This window comes from Pteropus vampyrus, unplaced genomic scaffold (genome assembly GCF_000151845.1).
Source record: "Pteropus vampyrus isolate Shadow unplaced genomic scaffold, Pvam_2.0 Scaffold6, whole genome shotgun sequence".
Lineage (NCBI taxonomy): Eukaryota > Metazoa > Chordata > Mammalia > Chiroptera > Pteropodidae > Pteropus > Pteropus vampyrus.
In genome coordinates this window covers 6,229,759-6,250,619 of record NW_011888787.1, presented here as the reverse complement: position 1 = coordinate 6,250,619, position 20,861 = coordinate 6,229,759, and the positions used below count along the sequence as shown (strand labels likewise).

Sequence of the window (20,861 nt, the reverse complement as noted above, 5' to 3'; positions counted from 1 at the left end):
TCTCTATGCCTCAATTTCATCTGTAAAATGGAAATAATAGTTTTTACCTCATAGAATTGTGAAGATTAAATGAGTTAATGCATATAAAGTGCTTGGAAATTGCCTGGCACAAAGTAAGCTCTACATAAATGTTGGTTATTATTGTTATATGTTTGTGTTTAAATAATGGAGAAAACCCATTATAGTAAATAAATACAAAATTCCATTTTGGAACCCACACTCTTTTAGGAATTGACTATTCAATCCTAAATATACTTTCAACTTAATCATTTGTTACTATATTCAGAATTTGTCACTATCCATTCTTAATTTGGAGAGATTCCACACTGAACAACCCTACTGTGTCCTTTTCTCATTTCTTCTCTTAGCTAACACATGAGCAACTGAAAGTCATGGAATTGTTCTGACAGTGTCTACTGTACCCAAATGTCTTATATCCTCAGCTATTCTACTTAGTAATTCTTAATTTCATCTCAGTACTCCCTGTGAAGTTTTCTATATATTTTAAACCTTTCTCCTTGTCCTTAGGCATCTGATCCCCTCACATTTTAATAAAATTGAGACTGACATAAAATCTTACTTTTCTTCTTTCCACACTCAGAAATCTTCCCTTTCTTCCATTGAATCTGAGGAAGAAAGGTCCTTATTCTTGATTTCGTACTATACTATCTCCTTCAAGATGTCGTCTTGTGACGTTTTCTCTTCTGATGTATTTCTCTTTACCTAGAAGTATTTTTTTCTCCTGTCCTTGAGTGGGGGGGATTTTCCTCAGTCATAATTCTTATACATTATTTTTCTTCCTACCTTGCCCTTCCTCCTTGTCCCCTCCACTTGCTCCCTTCTCTCATAACTCTCTATCACTATCTCCCTCCCTCCCCTACACAATAGGGAACAATCTGCTACTAGTATCATTTCCTCATTACCTACCTACTTCTTAACCCTGTGAATTTTGGCTTTAGTCCGTATTCTACAGAAACTGCTTTTGAGGTTTTTAGTGGTTCCTGAATTGCCTGATCTAGTGTCCCTTTTTTTGGTTCTTGATTTCTGTATGGCATTTCACACCGAGGCCAACTAGCTACTCCTAGAAACTCTTTTGCTGAGACTGCTATGTCAGCATCCTCTACTTATTCTTATTCTATCTTTCCTTATTTTTCTTCTCCCCTGTTTTTGTATATGTAGACATATCTCATTACTATATTTCTCTCTCTTGAAAATTCATAGTTTATTTGATGTAGGGAATGTAATAGAACTTGGTGTCAAAAAAGCAGTGGGTTTGGGTTCTATATGTACCACTTACTTTCTGAATGACTTTGGGCAAGAAGCTCTGTGAATTTCAACTCTTGTGTGTAGATCAGGGGTCCTCAACCCCTGGGTCGTGGACTGGTACTGGTTCGTGGCCTGTTAGGAACCGGGCCACACAGCAAGAAGTAAGCAGTAGGCAGGCTAACGAAGCTTCATCTGTATTTGCAGCCGCTCCCCAGCACTAGCATCACTGCCTCAGGTCCAGCTCAAATTACCAGGCATTAGATTCTCATAGGAGCACCGGTCTCTGGTGCCAAAATGGTTGGGGACCACTGCTGTAGATGATAACAGTGTGTTTCAGAGCAAGATTTTAGAGCAAGGGAAAATACAGTAAAAATATTTTGTGGACTGTAAAGCACTATTTTATTTTATTTATTTATTTATTTTTGCTTTCCCTTGGTGATCACGTTTCTGTTCACCTCTCCCACACTGAGGAACAGTTGGTGTTTCTAACTACTAGTTGGACTTTTCCACCTGAATTTCCCAATTTGTTAATGACATCACCCTCTTTCTAGTCACTGAAGCATGCGAGTACTTTAGCTCTTTCCTTTCTTTTGCCCTTCACTTGCAATGTATTGCTAGACTTTTGATTGTGCTTCTGCATCCTGATATCCATTGATACTACCCTGACTTATTACCTAGATTAATTCTGTGGCCCTGAAACCAATATTTAATATTCTTCCAAAATAATAGTTCAGGTCATGTTGTTTTGTTGTCTATCCATTGCTATCTGTTAGTACATGGCCTAAATCTATCACCCTATTTTGTCTCCCACTAGTCCACTTCACACATACCTCTAACCTGACAAAATTAATTGCCATTAACTGAACAACCCCTAGTTTCCTACCTAAGCTGTATTCATCTTTATTCCCAGTCTCTGCTTATCAGAATATCATCTGATTTAAAATGCCCAGCCTGACTGGCAACTCCCTTGTGCCCTAAACTAGGAGCAGTATTTCCCTCTGTATTCATTTTAAGGCTGTCTGCTCTAGAATTTAACATGTTCTGCTTTGTGTTCATATCCCATGAACTCTTGTGAGTTACCAGCTTATCCTGATAACTGGTTCTTTGTCTTCCCCAAGGATTTAGCTATCAACATACTGCTTTTGTACAGTGTTTATTGTTTAGATCAAATTTGTTTTCAGAGTCTAACTTTTTTCTTTAAACAATAGGTTTATGCTAAAACTATAGATGGACAACAGACCATTATTGCATGTATTGAAAGCCACCAGTTTCAGCCTAAAAACTTCTGGTAAGAAAGTAGATATTCTCTTCTATTTGCATCTAGATTATATTGGAAAGGAACTAAACCAGCAGTTGAGACTTGTTTTTTAATATAACTAGCTTGGAATAAGTTATTTGACTTAGAGGCTTCAGTTCCCCATCTACAAAATAAAGGATTTAGACACAATCATTTAGATTCCTTCCACTGCTAAGATTTTACAATCTTTCTTTTTTAAAAAATACTCTTATATTGAGTGAGGATACATGATTAATAAAGTACCCAGTTGAAAGTCTAAGTCTTACTTGGGTTTGATTAATAATACTTTAGTTAATTGCATAACTTAGCAACCCATCCATCTGTGGAAGAGCCTCCAATGAACAGAATAGGCATAGTTTTCTACTCCAGAATAAAAAAAAAAAAATGAAAAGTCCAAATTACTTAAGGCTTCTGATTAGGCTGCTTGAATACAGCTTTCACTCTAGTGGGCATAGCCTTGGATTTGTCAAACTGGAAATTACTTGTTTCATTTTTCCTCTTTCTCGAATTCTCTCCCTCATTGGGAAATCATCTCATATGCTTATTGCTAATTCTACAGTGACATGTGTGTGTCTTTTAATAGGAATGGTCGTTGGAGATCAGAATGGAAGTTTACCATCACACCACCTACAGCCCAGGTGGTTGGAGTACTTAAGATTCAGGTGAGATCCCAGCATGTTAATAAGCCATGTTAAAATGTCACATCTTTAAAACAGACCTGCAAGTTGGAATTTGTTCTGGTGTGAGAAATAAGGAACAACTATGTGTAGATGCAGAGATCAGTGGTAGTGAATAGAAATAGAAGCCTCCTTCCTGGGGAAGTAGTGAAACAGAGAGAGCCATTCTGGCTTGATAAAGGACAGTCCTGTGACGTGTACATCTTGCTTGTTATTTTTCTCTGTCAAAGATAACCTGAGATCTTTCCAGGAATTATCAAAAAACAGTTCTAGGAAATAAGAAAAATAATTACTAAGAAGTGACTATATAGCAGCTACTGTAACTTACTAAGGGTCTTTCATACATGTTGTATCATTTAAGTATATACATATAGACATATGGAAAACTTAACTGTTATGTCTGAAGAAAGTTACATGAATAGGTTTATTGTTTTGTTTTTACAGTAATGACAGAAAGTTTTAAAATCCAGTAAATAAAATAGGAACTAGGGAAAATGGCCAAGTGTCATCACATTATGGAATATAAGTAACAAGAGTAGAAGTCTAATGCTAGTGTCAGTACAGAAAGGCAGGCGAATAAGGTGCTTAACTCTTTTGATGCCTGTCTGGATTGATTTCTGATATCCTAGCAGGGGTTCGACTTTCAAAATTCAGGGCGATTTAATTCCTAAACCCAACTAACTCTAAGATCAAATTAAATAGTTACTGATAACAGAATATCAGTACCTAATTACATCTATGTATTGTGTTGTCTTGCTTTAATAGCAATTAAAAACAGCTATCTTTTTACAGGGTATAATTTAGTCAAACACATGTAGTAGATGTCATCTACTGTGCTGTACAGGTCTTCCAGAGTCAAATGCCCAGTTGTTACCTCATTAATGCACCAGTAACACTTTCTTACCTTCTGTGTCTGACTTTCTCAGTCTTTGCTAGTGCTTCCTAAGATTACCTCCCAAATAAACTACTTCTTGTCAAATCTTGGGAATCTGCTTTTGGGGGAGTCCAACCTAAGATAACATATTGTTTTATTTCTGTTAACCATACCAATGAATAGCCCAATGCTCTAGACCTTTTGTAACTGTGGGATCAGAATTAACCCGGCAGCTTACCATAAATTTATGTATAAGTAAATTTATTTTCCTTTTAGAAGGAAATAGTTACTTGTGTTTCAGCTTTGCCAATGCAAACCTATAAATTAAGAGCACACACCAGAAAGGGTGAGAGTTTCTGGTAAGACTTTTATAACAGGGCCCAGTACCCAGACCTAATTTATGCCTTTTACCCACAGATTGTCTGATCACACTTTGGGGAAAGGCTTCCTTCATTTACATATCTTTTAAAAATCAGTGTGAGAATTATTTGGAAAAGTCATTATTATATGTAGCCTTTTTGGTTATCCTGTAGGCAAAAGGGTAGTTCTGGGAAGGCAGCAGTTTCTGAGGATTTATGTTGACTGGAGTCATGCTGAAACTTCTATCAGCACATGAGACTAAGGAAAGGTTTTGCTGCTTTTGGCAACTCTGAAGCTGGGGTGATCCCAGCCAAGCCGAGAATATCAGATATCATTGTCTTCCCAGCCTTTTACACCTGCCCTAAGCCCTTCAGTAAAATGGTTTGATCCCCCACCCAGAAAAAGAAAAGTTTTGATTGAAACAGGTACAATTTAAGCTTAATTTATCACTAGTGTATTAAGTAATGAAAATGATATTTTTAGAATTTTTAATTGAGTTCATAAACAGCGAGACTTACCAACCTTACCCTATATTCTTCTCCATGTCCTAGTTCTTAAAAAACATGATAGAAGTTTAAACCGATTGCACAGTCTTTAGTCTTAAACAAAAAGAATATGCCTTGCAAACCTCATTCCTTCAGGTGGGTTCTGAAATGTGTCTCAGGTATAATCAAACAAAACTAGTCTTTGAGTGTGACCCACTGTATTTTAAACATCCTCATCCTTGTCTTTTGGAATTTTAAACTTGATATATTATCATTATTTAGCCCAGTCTTTTTTGGCCAAATCTTTGCTCTTCTGATTTTTGCATGTAAGTATTACTGGCATTTATCAACTCCCTGCTTTTCCAGTGTGTTCTTAAATTGTCTTTTCCTCTTTAACCTCTTTTAGAAAGCCAAAAGAGGGAATTTAAGGGTTTGGATAGGATATGGAAAGTCTAGCTTTTCTTGCCCATCTAGACAGAGCCAGCTATTCGTCCCCATTAAGGAAGACACCTATTTTTATCCCTTAAACAGGGATATACAGTAGGTTCATGTTGCCCAAGGAAGTCCTTTTGTTGCTCATAGGATCATGATTTCTGCCTAGATGTAGCTTGGCTGTTTTTATACTCTTCTAATGATATCTTAGAAGAGTAAGTCCCTCCTGAGACACTTTACTTCTACCTGAATCGGGCAGTTTCTAACTTTTGAGAAAACAGCATTGAGAGGTATTATGCATGTTGGATTAGGTTTTAGTTCTGGAATTTGACCTAATAAAGATTCTAGTTCCTCCTACTAGGTATGTGAACATGAGTAATTTATTGAACTGCCTTAAGCCTCAGTTTCCTCATCTGTAAAATAGAATTAACAGTGGGTCCTATCAGAGTTTTTAGAAAGAATCCATGAGATAATATAAGTAATAAAATGTTTTCCATAGTGCCTAAAACATAGTAAGGACTCAATAAATAATAGCTATAGTAGTGCAGGTTATTGATCTTTTCTTTGTTTCTGCTTTATCTCTAAAAACATTACTTTCTGTTTAGATATATCCTGGTAGGGTAGACTAGATGAAGGAAATAGTCATTACTTGGACTACTTCTGTTTTAGCATTATGCCCTCAATTTTCCCCTCTTTCCACTTTATTTTCTTCATAACACAAATATAATCTTTCTAAAACATTCACTTTCCCTGAGTCCCCATCACCTGTAATAAAGTCTGAATTCTTAACATGGTTTATAAGGTTTTTATTCTTCACAGTCCCTCTCCAGCGTACTTCTGCCACACTCCCCTCCTCCACACATACTCATCTGCAGTGAGTTCTTTGTTCTTCCCTAAATTAAACCAGTTCGCTCCCTTCTCTTGTACTTTTTTATTCCCTTGCTAGATACACTTTTCTACCGTGTCCACTTAGGTGACCACTCCTATTTTCATGACCCTGTTCAAATGCATTTAAAAGGAAACTCATCCTATTCTTTATGGCCAGTTTGTAGGCATGTTAAGATGACTGAACCTAACTTGTAAGTTGCCAAAAACTTCTCGAACCTTGTATGTCATTGTGTTATGTCTCTTGTGTCTCCTTCTTGCTAATTGTTTTCCTAATTGTAGCATGCCTCTTTAAGTTAATATCCTCAGAACTGCTTTTGTCTTATTTTTGCAGCCTAATTTACCAATAGAATATTTAATTTTCAGTCCTGTCTTTAATCCTCAACTAAGCTCTTTCTGCACCTGGTCAAATCTACTTACCAGTATGATGATAGTGTATATGGAAAGATGTGTAAGGGATTAGGATCCATTAAAATTCCTTTGTTTTCACAGAAAAAAGTTAGTGTTCAATGGTTTTATTTTAATGCTGTTAAGAGTGGAATCTCATTTAAGATCTTTGCATCACAATGCCTAGCACAGTGACTGAAATGCATAAAGACATAATAAATATTTGTTGAACTTAATAATCAGTTTTCTCTAAGGACAAAAGAATTTTTTAATTTAAGTGTTCTGTAAATTATCATTGATCATATTAATTATCCGTTCAGAATTGGTAAAGAGTGGGTATGGCTTAAGGCATGGGTTTGTGCCCTAAGCAGTAGGTCTCTACATGAACTATACATAAACTTGCTCCAACACTGTCTCACACAGGTTCACTATTATGAAGATGGCAATGTGCAGTTGGTTAGTCATAAAGATGTACAGGATTCAGTGACTGTTTCGGTGAGTGTGGAATATTTAATGTCTGTGTCACCTGTATCTTGTTTTTCTTCAAAAAATTAGTTTTGATCCTGAGTATTGATTTTACCACTAGAAATTCAGTTTGTTTTCAGTGCTTTGATTTTGGAAGCTTATGAGAGTATGTAAGCAACCAGCTATATTAGTTCAGTTTTTGACTCAGAATAGTGGGGTTAGAGAATTCAAACTTCCTTCTTTCTCTTTCTTTCTCAATTTTTCTTGTATTCTCAGTACTTGTTTATATTTCTAGAAGTTACTAAGTGCCCTCAAATAGCTCGTTTGTGTTTTATATCTATCAATATTTATCTGTTAGAAATTAAGAACTATGTATGGTGCCAGATGGGTACTAGATTTATGGGGATGATCACTTAGTAAGCTATTATAATTGCCTAATCACTATGTCATTTACCTGAAACTAATATAATATTGTATGCCAACTGTGATTAAAAAATGTTTTAAATAAAAAAAAATTCTAAATACAAAAAAATTAAAACTGAAAATATTAAAATAGTAATTAAAAATAACAGTAACAAACCTATTAGTTGTTAACCTAAATAACATTTTTGTGAAAAACAACTATATTTCCAAATAAAAAATAAATCATTGAAAAGAATGACACTGATTTACATTTTCACAAATTGTGCTATGTCTGACCTAATAAAAGAACTGGGTTCTCATGTGTGCGACACGTATTCCATTAACTCTCGAAGTGATCAGACATTACACATGCAACTTCTATGAAACTGCGTTGTACATATGTGAGAGCGCGCTAAAAGGGCAAGTCACTTTGTCTTTGTGTTATTACAAAACTAGAAAATAGTTTTGACTGTTTGAAAGAATCTTGGGACTGCTGCTCTAGGTGTGAAATTTTTACCCTCTTTCAATTCTATTGTACTTAATGGTAAAAGGAGAGAGAGTCAATTCATTTTGTATATGAATCATGTAAATCAAAATGTGATTGGTTGGTTTAGCATCATAAGTAGCAAATAGAGGAGTATGTGAGCTTAACATATATGACCAATCTGTCTGAGGGTACTGTTTATGTCATCTTAAACCAGAGATATTTTCAAGGCATAAAAATCTAAAGGCATCATGATCATGTCTTTTATACTGTGGTAGATTGGAAAGAGCATGGTTTTTCTTGTTTTGTCTTGTTTTTGGCAAAGACCCGGATTCAGATTCCGTCTTTATCATTCAAACGCTGTATAATTTTGGTCAAGTCACTTAAGAGGGTTCTATTTTCTCATTTGCAAAATGGAGGTGATGATAACAGATCTACTTCACAGGTTATAATGAGAATCAAAGATAATGTACATGAGAACACTTGACAGACTATAAATTATCATACAAATGTTAGTGAAGATGGACTTTTTGGACTTTTCGACTATCTTTTTAGTCATTGTTTACACATTTTAAAAAATTCATATTTTCCTCTCCTCCTCATTAGAATGAAGTTCAAACTGCCAAGGAGTTTATTAAAATCATAGAGCATGCAGAAAATGAGTATCAGGTAAGGAGATTTGGAACTAACTTCTAGATCTGCTGCTGTATTATTTTGCTGTTAACATTTCGTTAAATTTCTGTGTCTTTTTAACATAAATATATATGTTGTTCAGTGTTAGTAAATATGGAGAATTTGCAGACCTTGAACCTTGGCATTCTGCTTATAATCAAGGCTTCAGCATTGGAAGGGACTATAGCCCTAGTTTTAGAAATGATAGAGGCGGGCTTGTTAACTAACCCACTTCAGATTGGACAGGAGCTTAGTAGAAATAGTACGTGCTGTCTATCCTTGTGAGACTCAAGCATGTCCTTCGACATCACTTACTTTCCTATTCACAATCATCCCGTCTCTGTTCAAGCAACTTATCTTCAATTATCTATTGCAGACAGCGATTAGTGAAAACTATCAAACAATGTCAGACACCACATTCAAGGCCTTGCGCCGGCAGCTTCCAGTTACCCGCACCAAAATCGACTGGAACAAGATACTCAGCTACAAGATTGGCAAAGAAATGCAGAATGCTTAAAGGCTGAATGTAGGATTTTTCAATACATGTAAAGAAAGGATTCAACGTGTGGTCATAAGATAAATAAGTGATTTATAAACAAGAGTGATATTTTGCTAGGGCTTTCAAAGTTAACAGGTTTTCTAGCCTCATGGAATACTGTTGAACCTATAGCATTGTCTTGATACTTTTGTTTTCTCTGCCATGTAATTTTCTGTTTTCACTATATCTACTTGTAAATTTTTTTTTAATTCTGCCACATTTAATAATGGAGAGAGAGAGATCTATTCCTGGAGTCATTTTACTATTGAGAAAATTTTCCTAGCCATGAAGCCCTGTTACTGAGGTAGACAGGTAATATGTTCAGTGCTTTTTTACCCCCGTCCTTCAAAACACTCCTGGTACTTCCGTGGTTTATACTGATCCACCAACAGCTAAAGAGGCTATGCTACCAACTGTAGCTGAATGGAAGACACATTCATCCTTCTCCCTCCAACTGCTTTGATCATTTATAGCATCATATACTGTAGTTTTCAAAAGTTTAGATTGGAGCTTTTCAGGTCCTTTTGGGGGGCAAAGGAAGTTTTCTGGGAATTCCATTATAGCCAGCTTCTTTGCGGAAGTCGTTTTTAAATCCAAAGACTTGAACCACATTCCCTGCACATGAACGTGTTTTTACCCTTTCCTCATTGTCTTCTTCCAATCTAGTACCATTATAGTTGTTATAGACATCTGCATTTTTAGCAGAGTTTTACCCATTTGTTTTTTTTTTAATATTCAAGAACTGCTGACATACGAGAGATGTAGTAGAGTATCAAACTTGAAAAATGCAGATGTTGAAGAAATAATAGGTATCTTGTGCTTTAATACTTTGTGGCAGGATTGTACTATAAGCAAATGAATCAAACAACTATGTAAATCACAAACAAAACCTAAACATGAACCAAAGTGAAAAGGATAACTTCCAGGCAGTATCTTTCTATTGTAACCTGTTATTTAAGGGAATACTAGTGATTTGTTCTAAATAGGATGTAAAACTTGTTCCAAATTATTTTTCCTCAGTCCTGCCTGCCAAGAACTCAAATGTAACTGTGATTTCGCAACCCTTCCCAGGTATATTGGCAGGTATATGTGTGATCTCAGAATACACAGGTGACATAGATAAGATATGACAACTGAAATGGTGGATTCATTTACATTGTTTACACTTCTATGACCAGGCCTTAAGGAAGGTCAGTTTTTTAAAACCAAGTAGTGTCTTCCTACCTATCTCCATATACATGTCAAAAAAGAAGGGTGTTTGTGCTTCAGCTTTGTTTTTGCTCAGTAATACAGTCAAGCAAGAGTTTGTTTCCAAGTGACTCGTTGAATTGTGTAAGCATTTTCGTTTATTTCAAATAAAATATATTTGTATTATTTGTCATTCCTACTATTCATCCATACCACAGTATCCTCTGTATCAGGTAGTCCAATAGAAATATACCTGTTTTGTTCTTAAATTGTCTTGAGTCTCCTTTTTGATCTATTTCTTCAGCCTTAGTTCACAAGATGTGGTACTGCATTTGATCTAATTTGATGAGAATGTTCAGGGTTTCTGAAATTGATTCCTACCTTCAACTATTGTAGACACAGTGAATACAGAAAGATTTATAAAGAACGGGTTTTTGTTTTTTTTTCTTTTTCTTTTTCTTTTTTTTTTAACCAATGTGTCTATGGATTAAACTGCTTTTCACTCTGAGGTTACTGGTGAGTCAAAGGTTTTGTTTTGGGTTTCCCATTTCTGTCAAAAAGAAAAAAAATCTAGTTGTCTTTTCTACCTATGACTCAGGGACAGTTGTAGTCACTAAGCAGGAAATAGAAATGGTAGAATCCTTGTACCTCAAACTTAGGTAATAGTTTACATTGACTTCATTCTAAGTGCTGCTTTCCTTGCATGCAAATCTGACGTAGCTACAGATGTGTGGGAAGGCTGTTATCCTGGTTCCCAACAGGAGCCAGAGGCATATCAATGCTTCACCCGCCATCCAAGGCCAGTTCACATTCCCACCTTTTTGAGGGACGTGTAACTGCACTACACCTTGCCAAGTCCTACAGAGACCTCCTGACTTTAACCTTCTTCAGGCACACAGTATGTGCTTGAATTGTCTTATTTTATCACATGCTGCTGAAATCAGCCTGTGGTATCCTAGGGCAAAGTGTTTCCCAGCCAGAAAGGAGTTTTCTGTGAGGCATCACTGCTGTATTTGGGTTTGAAATCACACTGCTGAAGACTATTTATTTCATTTGAGCCTGGGTGATTGTGTTTGTTACCTCGTTCCAGTACCTGTTCTCTGTTTTATAATCTAGAACTTGGATGCTGGACTCATCTAGGTTCATGAGATACTTGGCAACCCTTGGCACATTCTTCGCAAACTCAGAAAAAAACGATATATATCTGAATGTCAATTTATGACTAATTTTCCATGGAACTACCAAGCTACCTACTATGTGGAAAATCAAAGAAAGGAAGATTGGTAAATACAGAACACAACTGGATGGTCCATCAAGATATGCTGAGCTAAAATTCTCCCTTGAAGAGACAGGGTATATAAAGATAGGGTAGATCTAAGCCAGCTTGAAGGCAGAAACCAATTTTACCCCTCTTCAAATCCAATGTATTAAAAAGCACTCTGTACATATAGGAACGTACAGTTGATTCTCACGGTAGTTATTTCTATAAAGTTGCCAGCAAACGAGCAAACACTGCAACATTGCTCGTAAGGGAAATACAAGGTTAGGTTCCTATGAGCTTCTGGTCACATTTTTGTCAATTGATCAGTACATAACCCTGTTTTATATGTGTTTCTATTTAAATCACTTTATTTGATATACATTGTTAATTCATTAAAGTTGAACTGTCTGCCACCGACACTAATTCATGCCTGAAGTTCAAAGGAATTGTCTTTGTAAGTCACAACACAGCCTTGTGCTAGGTGGGCTTGGGGGCCATTTTAAGCAATGAGATCAAAAAACAAATGACCACGAAAAGGACATTTGTTTATAATATGAGCTAAAACTAAAGCAGAAATCACCTTGTTCCACTTCAGCTGGGAACAGGCACACTAGGAAACTCAAATTTTCGCTGCTCTGGACACAAATGACTGCAGAAGTACCGCAAACACTAATTTTTAAGTTACAATTAAGTTTCAGTGAGTAGGTGAATTTGTAAGTACGGAATCTGCAGATAATGAGGATCAACTTGTACCTCCTACAGCCTCTCCTTTGGACTAAGGTAGACTGATTTCAGCCTTTTAGTTTAAGGGCTGATTTTAGTTGCCTTAGGGAGTACAGTCTGGAATACACAATGTTAGAGAACATTCAAATGCAATTGTAGAACCTAAGGTACTATGGAGTAATGAGAATTAAGAAAATACAGAGCTTTTAATCTTCAGAGCAGTTGTCTTGGGAGTCTATAGATCTATTCCAGTAACATCACTGACCACAGTTAACTTTAGGATTGCCTTCAGTGCTATTTGGACCCATACTAAAACCAACCTTATTACTTTAAAGTCTCATATTCTTATAAGTGCAAATGGATTTGGGGAAGGCTTCAAAAATGTGAAAAGTGGGGAGGAAGACCATTCTAGATATCTAGCCAGCACGTTTGAAAATAAGAGTTACAACTCCATGTGAAGCTATTTCTTTCAGATGAAACTGGTTTGGAGAGGTTACATTATAACCAAAGCCACATAATAACACATTTTTACCCAAGTTTTACTCTACTATGGTTGTTTGTGTATGTTTTGAAAATATCCAGGAGATAGGCCTAGCCAGAGAGTGGGAGATTAGGTATCCAAGATTTATGGAGACTTAAGATTTGTTGATCAGAATGGAGCCAGACATAGTAGTTTTTCGAAATGGTAAGTAAAGCAATTTTGAGTTCACTCTCCTTACTCTCAGGCCTCACCAGGTAAATGAGGGAGAAAAAAGGTAAAATCTTTCTTAGTTTTTTCCCCCTACTTTGTATAATCAGTTTTTTAGATATTTTCCCCTGCTCTGTTTTCCCCCTCCCTGGAGCCTTGGTTCCCACTGACTTTGCATTTCCTGTTGCTAAAGGCTGTTTTTCCTGGCTTTAGTAGGTTGTTGGCCTGGCAAAAGGTACAAGGATAACCCAGCTGGAACACGACTCGAGGTCTGGATTTTCCTCACACTAAGTTAGATTGTGTGACCGCCCACAGTATATTTGTTTATTTGGTATATTTGCTTAAAATTTTTTTTGTATAACTTTCATTTTCTTTGCCCCATTCTAATGTGTTTTGTTATGCGGGAGGAGGCATAGATGCAGAGGCTTGTTTTATGTTTGTTGTTGTGGTAGCCCCACCCCCTTTCGTTTGTCTGAATAGTCTTTTCTAAAGCATGTTGGTCTTTTACTTCTCTTCCTGGTACTGATGCTGACAATTAACCATTTATTGCCTAAAATAACAGTCTCTTGCTCTCAAGAAGCTAATATTTTGATGACTGGAGCGACCCTTACTTATACACTCGTAACAATTAAAGAACAACACAGACCGAAGTGCAATCAAGTGCCCAAATATGTGGCTCAAGGGTAGGGATCACCAGCCTCTCCACATCACGAAGCCTGTGTACCAGAGAAAAGTAATGACTGTTCGTCCTGGCGGAGCCTCTTGTCCCTCCCACACGTACACACCTTTATCTCTGAGACACTTGGTTCTTTCCCTCAAACTTCTTTTTCTCTTCAGCCTTCCTCCCGGAGTCTGAAGGGGAGGGGGCGTGCCGCTCGCTTCCGTACTGGTTTCTGTCCCGGGTAGTCTGGGGGAGGTGCTGGATGAGCTGCCCCAGTCCAGCTGCAGCCGACTCAGGTCCCAGTCCCCTGCCCTTTGCTCTCCCGCTTTTCACTGAGTCCCGAGGCCCTGGGGGCGAGCGTGGGAGTAGCCCAAGCTCAGGCTGGAAAGTCTGGACCGTTCGGGGGGCCTCAGGCGGTAGCCACGTTCAGAGTCTGGCTAGAAATCAGGGGAGGGAGCTTGGGGCAAGGGGAGGGCCCTGAGGGAGGGGTCAGACTCCTTTAGTAAAGAGTTAATGGGAGAGGGGGAGGGGATAGGACGGAGACCGAAGGGAAGGCTCAGGTAGGGAAAGGACGGAGGAGGGGAGCCTGGTGAGAGGAGGGACCCTGCAGGATCAGGGATCTCAGTTAGGGGGCTTCCCCCGGCTGCACCCACATCTTAGGGCCGCCAACTTCTAGCCGCGGCGGCGACTTTCAGTTTCATTTCCCGGACACTTCTGCCTGGGCCGCAGCCGCTGCCGCCGCCGCCGCCGCCGCGATGCCCCGTAAGTTCAGCTGCCGGCAGCTCCGGGAGACAGGCCAGCGCTTCGAGAATTTCCTGGTGGAGAAGGGACTGGACACGGAAACAGACCGCGAGAAGCTGCGAACCCTTTATAACCAAGACTTCAAGATCAGGTACGCGCCGGCCCTCTCCCCGGCCCAGCTCGCCTCCACGACCCCTGCGGCGGGGCCACCCTTCCCGCCCCGCGCGCGCAGTAACTGCAGCTCCGGCAGCGGCTCCAGCCGGTCCCGGGGCGGCGCGGACCTCCCCTCCCCGCGCTGCCCACGCCCCGCCCGCGTCGCCCGGAGCCCCCCCTGCTCTGCCGGGCCGGGCCCCTGCGCCGCTCCCGGTGCAGAGCCTCCCGCGCAGCCCCTCCCCCGGCGCCCCGGGGCCGGGTCGGGGTCCTGCGGCCACCCACCGCTTAGGGGGCCGAGGGGACAGCTGCGGGCGTGGGGGAGGGGAGCGACGGGTGGGGGGCCACGGCGGCGCGTGAGCGCGGGGAAAGGAGCTTCCTGCTGGTGGCGCGAGCCCAGGCGCGGGCGCACGGGCACTCCCGTCCCCTTGCTGAGGGGCTGCTTCATCGGGGGTCCACTGTCCCAGAAGAGACTCAGGGTAGGAGAGAAATCTCAGGGAGCTCGGAAAGACGAATAGGGTACCAACTGCGTATGTACCAAACCTCCATTAGCACCTGTGGCTTCTTAATGGAGACCCAGGGCCAGGGCCAGCCTCCTGGGGACCCCTTCCATTCTGTGGCGGAAGGCTGTTTGGTCCCCCATTCCTGATGCCAGCCAAGTGAAAAATCAAAGAGACTTCCCTGTGTCAAACCATAGAATTGTGCTTCAAAAACACCTCTATCAACAGGCTGCATGCAGCCTTGGGCGGAAAACTGAGAAACAGTTTTAACAGGGATAAACGTGAAGACTTAGGCAAATAAATACGGGGTTAGGCTTAATAATAGCCCTTCTGAAAAAGACTAGATTTTAGCAGACTAAAAGGCCAGCATGGCTGCTAAAAGAGTGAAAGAAGTGTGAGACTGTGTTAACAGAAGTACGTGTGTGGTGGCGATTTGGGGGGTGGAGGGGGGGAGCAGTTACTCTCCATATTAACCAGATCGTATCTGGAATATTATTTTCAATAATGAGTATCATATTTTGTGAGGGACATTAACAGGCTTGAGCAACATCTGAAGAAGGGGCAAAGATGAGAACTGTTTATGATCCCACACTGTGCTGAGTACTATGGGGAACATAAAGATGAAAAATGCACAATCCCAGGGAAGCAATAGAAGCTATGATATGCCTGCAGATATAGGAGGGAATTCAGTGCAGAAGGTGGCCTTGGCCTTGGCCTTGGCCATGAAGGATGAATATTAGTATTTGAAGGAGGAAAGGCTTCTGTGTTGATTCACAGTCTGTCGTGAGACCCAGTCAAAAGAAATCAAGAAATTGGAGGAAATATTGGAGAGGACAAGTTAGTTAACCATGAAAATTTTAAAGACTGTCATGGTGGAGAGGATGGTACCTCTGCCATTCCATGAGGCAAAACTAGGTTCACTCAACATGCCCCCTCTCACGCTCCCTACTCCAAGGGGAGATTTCTATTCTAATTAGAACTTTCTTATGCATCCTTCAAACCCAGGCTGGAATGCTGTGGCCAACCCTCAGCCTCCTAATGGTACTTCATTGCTCTGGGCTCAGAGCTCATTCTTTACACCCTGGGTCATAGCCCGTGCGCTCTGCCTGTATTAGAGCTGGTAAGGGACTGTGTTCCCCACCAGACTGTCAGTCTGTCGACTGTCAAACTCTCTGAAGACAGAGACAGGCTTTTCATCATATTTGCACCTTCCCTCAGTCCCCACCTTAGGGCCTTGCTCATTCAATTCTTGCAGAATCTAATTGAATTAGTAGGTAGAGTTGATCTACAAGACAATGGACTGTCCTGGAGGTATAGCAAGTCCCCTACTGTCAGGAATCTGATGAGATTCCTACACTGGGAGGGATTAGTCCTTTCCAACCGGGTTATTTATGATGTTAATGAACTTCTCTGCTCCCAACTCTTGCCTTTTCCCATCTCTCATTATTCACTTAGCAAACCTATTTAAGGAGGGTCTGCTCTTCCTGTGCCTTGGTTCCTGCCTCGAAGGAGCCTAGTCTAGTAGGGAGTGGCAGACGTGTAGACAGATTTGTGATAAGGTGCTAGTGTAATGTTTGGATAGCTGGAGTTGAAATCCTGGTTCTGCTCTTTACTAGTTGCATTTGATTTTGAACAACTATCTGTTAAATAAGAAAAATTCAACCAAGTACATTTTAAAGATCTAATTGGCTTTATTAAGCAATTCACGTATTGGGCATCATTCTATCTAGTAAATAGAGAGGTGCTCTGAGAAGTTTTACAAAATGGAAGGTTTTTTATAGGCAGGAACTGGGCCGGGCAAGGAAGTTATTAGCAAAAGAAAAGGATGTTTCAGGCTGGGGCACCTTTTTGAGTTGGGGGGAGGGCGTCAGGGGTCTTATCTGGCATATTACCTCCCCAGTGTGGATCAGGAAATTCCAGACTGAATTGTTTGAGGGCACATTCCTGGTGAAGGCTAAAAACTGCAATCTAGTCTTGGTTTCTTGTCCTAGAGGCAAGAGACTCTATCTTGGGCCTCTTTCTTTTTTCTTAACATATCTCAGTTTTCTTAACTGGAGTGTGTAAAATGCCTGTCTCAGGGTTCTGTGAGGCCACAATGCACTATGGTAAGTAAAGTGTTTATCCTGTGTAGCATATTGCATAGGTTTTGGGAGTGGTGGCTATCATTTTACTACAGTGATGGTTAGGAGTTCTTTATATAGAGAGAGTAAGGACTGGTGTCATGAAAAGTTTCTGAGATAAGATGATTATTTCCTTGAGCAGGAGACTTCGTTCTTTTATCAGTAAATATGGGCCCCGGATGCCTCCTGTGAGCAAAGCGCCACTGTGTGAGTCACAGTAGATACACGGAAAGAATCTGTCTAAGAAAGGAGGCAGCAATTAAACAGTTATATAATTATTGTTGTGATAAGTGTTTGTAAGAAAAAGTCCAGTATGCATTGAGTGTCTGCGTAACTTGGAGGTCTGACCTAGTCTAGGAATTTGAAGTTTCTGGGAGAAAGTCAGGTTTGAACAGAATCTTCAAAGATAAACGGGAGTAGGCAGAGGTAAAGGGCAAGGAGAGAGCATTCCAGACAGAGGGAGTAGCACCTTCAAAGACTTGGGGTGAACTGGGGAGAACCCAGTGACATGAGGCCAGAGGGAGGCAGGGGCTGGATGGGGCAAGAGGTCCTCCTGGGCTGTGGAGAGGTGTTGTGCCATTTTTGTTTTGTTTCCTTTTTAATCTTAACAGAAATAGGAAAGCACAGAACGTTTCAGAGTAGGAGACTGACAGAATCAGGGTTTTAGAAAGAACATTCGGGTTTCTGGCATGGAGAATGGCATGGTGGTCGGACCTCTGTCCAAATGAAAAAATACATTTTACTTCAGGGCCGGGTGTACATAGTTTTCACAGAACAGTATGTGTCCTTGGTACAATACGTAGCCTCACTCCTTGCCCTCTGATATTTTTTATTCCATTTTACTTTAATTTTATAAACATTCTAGTCTTGACCCACTAATCAGAGTTGCAACCCAAGATTTGTAAAACAAAGATCGCTTCCAAATCTGATACTGTGTTCTGAGATACCATTCCTCTAGCCGATAGCTGATAGTCTTTCCTGAAGTGGATCTGAAAAGATTACTCATCTTTCACCCAGCAAACCACAGAGGTCCAGGACAAGCATCACAGACCAAGAATGTCCACAGCTGCAGCCAAATCTGGACAGGAGTGCAGTGGTACAAGTAGCTGAGAATGACTGAGATTCCATTAAAGGTGGTTTGACCAGAGGCCCCATGTGGAGTGAGGACCTGTGCCTCAGTTTCTTCTTTTCTAAAATGGAATGATAATAGTCGCTACCTCAAAGGATTGTTATGAGGACTAAATGAGATAATGTGTGTAGATACTTAGAACAGCACACAGTAAGTGCTCAATAAATATTTTCTGTTGTTGGTGGTGATATTATTGTGTTTGCATTCTCATTGTAAATGTAGAGGATCCAAGTGTGCCATATTAAAGCATTAGACTTAACTTGTAGACTGGAGTCATAAATTGGGGGACTTGATCTGATTTGTGTTTAATGATAATCCCTGTCCATTTAAGAGATGGACCAAAAGGGGTCTGTGAAAGAGGAACCACTCCTAGGGCTTAGAAAAAATGTCATGCTCAGGCAGCTCACGGAAAAAATGTAAATGACTAATAAACAGAAGGACAGTTCCTCAGCCGTGTAATGATCAGGGAAATGCAGATTTAAACGAAATGCCGTTCTTTTTTGCTTGTTGGGTTGTCAGAAATTTTAAAAGATTGCAGTTTTCTGGTGTTAGGGGCTGGAGAAAGGGTATTCTCAAATTCTCGTTAGTGAGAATGTAAGTTTGTACAACTCGTTTAGAGGACAATTTGGCAGAACTTATCAAAGTTGTAAAGGTTCATCCTCTTTGATTCAGAAGTTCTACTTCAAGGGATTGATTGTCTCATAAAACTCACCGACTAGTACAAGAGTTTTTGTGCAAGGATGGTTATTGTAGTATTTGAAATAACCAAAAACTGTAGGCAGTGCATTCACACTGTGCTATTCTGTGCAGCCACCGAAAGAGCAAGGTGGCTTGGTAAAATGTCATGGAAGGATGTCTGTGGTGGTGAAAGAAGTCTGTTGCAGAGTAACGCAAAAAAATATGTATGCTTAAACATGTTTCTGTGTGCATAGAAAGAAATCAGAAAAAATACACATCAAGCAGTTCAGCAGGTGATTGGAAGAGAGGGATGCTAGGTATTTGTCTTGTTTAAAAGATTTTTAATACTTTTTGTGACTACCCTTTCGTTTATCTCTTTTTGCATGCAAACTGACATCACACCTATGTCAGTTAACCCACATAGGATCATTATAATACATCTTTTTTTTTTATCATGGACCTCGCCCCATGTTTGCATCCCACCTCCATTTCCACATTCTGCCCCACCCTCAGGTAACTCAACTCAGGATATTTTTTTTGTTGTTTCATTAAAAAAAAAAAAAAAAAGATCATGTTACACATTTTCCACATTCTGATTTTCTTACTCACCAATACACCGTGGAAATCACTCTTAGCTGTCTGGTATGTACCACTAACGCATTGTTGGTTTTTTTTTTTCTGCCCAACATTTTATTTTTTGATGCATTTCAAAGTAAGTTATAGACATCAGTGCACTTCATCCCTAAGCATTTCAGCATGATTATCATGAACTATAAGAGTTCAAAATTTGTTTATGATTCTTTTTTAAGTAAAAAGTACATACAATGAAAAGGACAGATTTTAACAAACCCATATACCTTTGTGCGACCCCCTGTCAAGATTTAAAACATGAGATCACCCCAGAAAGTTCCCTTGCCTCCTCACTCGTACCCACCCAGAAGCAACCACTGCTCTGATTTGTTTTGAGATAGTGCCTGTTCTAGAACTTAATTTAATGGGATCAGAGATACTATGTACTTTTTTGCATCTTTCACACATTCGACCATATTGTGTGTATCAGTAGTTTCTTTTTAGGCCTGAGTAGTAGTCCTTGTATGAATACAAATCAGACTTTGTTACCCATTCTCCTGTTCATGGTTTCAGTTTGGGGCTATGTTGAATAAAACTGCTATGAACATCTTGTACAACTTGTATTCTCATTTCTCTTAGGAATATACCTAGGGATGGAATTACTGTATCATAGGGTAGATAGTATTTACCACCCCCCCTCACCCCATCCCCGCCAAACTTAGGCACCTCTTTTTCGATGGTGGCAGTGAAGTCTTCTGGACTAACCTGGTGTGACCTTGTCTGGGTTAGGCTACTAAGCCTTCCATAGACAGCCCATTTCCTGAGCCTACTTCTCTCAACTTCCCAGCAATTTTAATAAAGCTCATATCACTTAAATCAGCCATCATTTATTTTGTTGCTTACAACTAACGACTCCAGTTGTACACAGTCATCTAGAAGTAGTGCGACTTTAAAAATAAATAAAAATATTTAAAGTAGAGAAGAATATGTTTAGAATATCTAGAACAAGGCCACTTGTTATGTAAAATGGAACTTAATAAGAAAACAATTGCCAATCTATACAAAAGCAATGCTGAGCACTTCGATCACTACATCAAAGCTGAAAACAGTAAGAAATTTAAGAATAATTCCTTAAATTCACTCAAAGTCTAATGTCAAAAACCTCACAGGAGTTTCATTGCCTTCTAATTTTCTTTTAAAAGCTGTATGAATATAAATGTTCTAATCT

The 20,861-nt window shown here is 39.6% G+C and overlaps 2 protein-coding genes and 2 long non-coding RNA genes across 7 annotated transcripts in view; 3 read left to right on the top strand and 1 right to left on the bottom strand.

The window, feature by feature from the left end:
* Positions 1–10,681, top strand: part of CAPZA1 (capping actin protein of muscle Z-line alpha subunit 1) — a 31,578-nt gene extending 20,897 nt beyond the window's left edge. The window contains exons 6-10 of the mRNA XM_011367168.1: positions 2,475–2,554; positions 3,147–3,225; positions 7,087–7,158; positions 8,621–8,683; positions 9,063–10,681. Of these exons, the coding sequence (XP_011365470.1) occupies positions 2,475–2,554; positions 3,147–3,225; positions 7,087–7,158; positions 8,621–8,683; positions 9,063–9,203 (435 nt within the window). The 3' untranslated portion in view covers positions 9,204–10,681. The remainder of the gene's footprint in view (positions 1–2,474; positions 2,555–3,146; positions 3,226–7,086; positions 7,159–8,620; positions 8,684–9,062) is intronic.
* Positions 10,682–10,853: 172 nt separating this feature from the next.
* LOC111744958 lies at positions 10,854–14,012 on the bottom strand. The gene is made up of 2 exons (XR_002782416.1): positions 13,870–14,012; positions 10,854–10,962 (listed from the first exon to the last, which is right to left on the bottom strand). It is a non-coding gene; the product is annotated as an uncharacterized LOC111744958 (long non-coding RNA).
* A 275-nt stretch (positions 14,013–14,287) lies between these two features.
* The window catches only part of MOV10 (Mov10 RISC complex RNA helicase), a 22,401-nt gene continuing 15,827 nt past the window's right edge, over positions 14,288–20,861 (top strand). Inside the window, exons 1-2 of one of the 4 annotated variants that reach the window (XM_023535700.1) lie at positions 14,288–14,305; positions 14,422–14,637. In XM_023535700.1, the coding sequence (XP_023391468.1) occupies positions 14,501–14,637 (137 nt within the window). In that variant the 5' untranslated portion in view covers positions 14,288–14,305; positions 14,422–14,500. Of the gene's footprint in view, positions 14,306–14,421; positions 14,638–20,861 lie in introns of those variants that run through there. The other 3 variants (XM_023535708.1, XM_023535723.1, XM_011367115.2) reach the window with 3 other exon arrangements.
* On the top strand, positions 14,652–20,621 carry LOC111744956. Its single transcript, XR_002782415.1, has 2 exons — positions 14,652–17,241; positions 18,274–20,621. It is a non-coding gene; the product is annotated as an uncharacterized LOC111744956 (long non-coding RNA).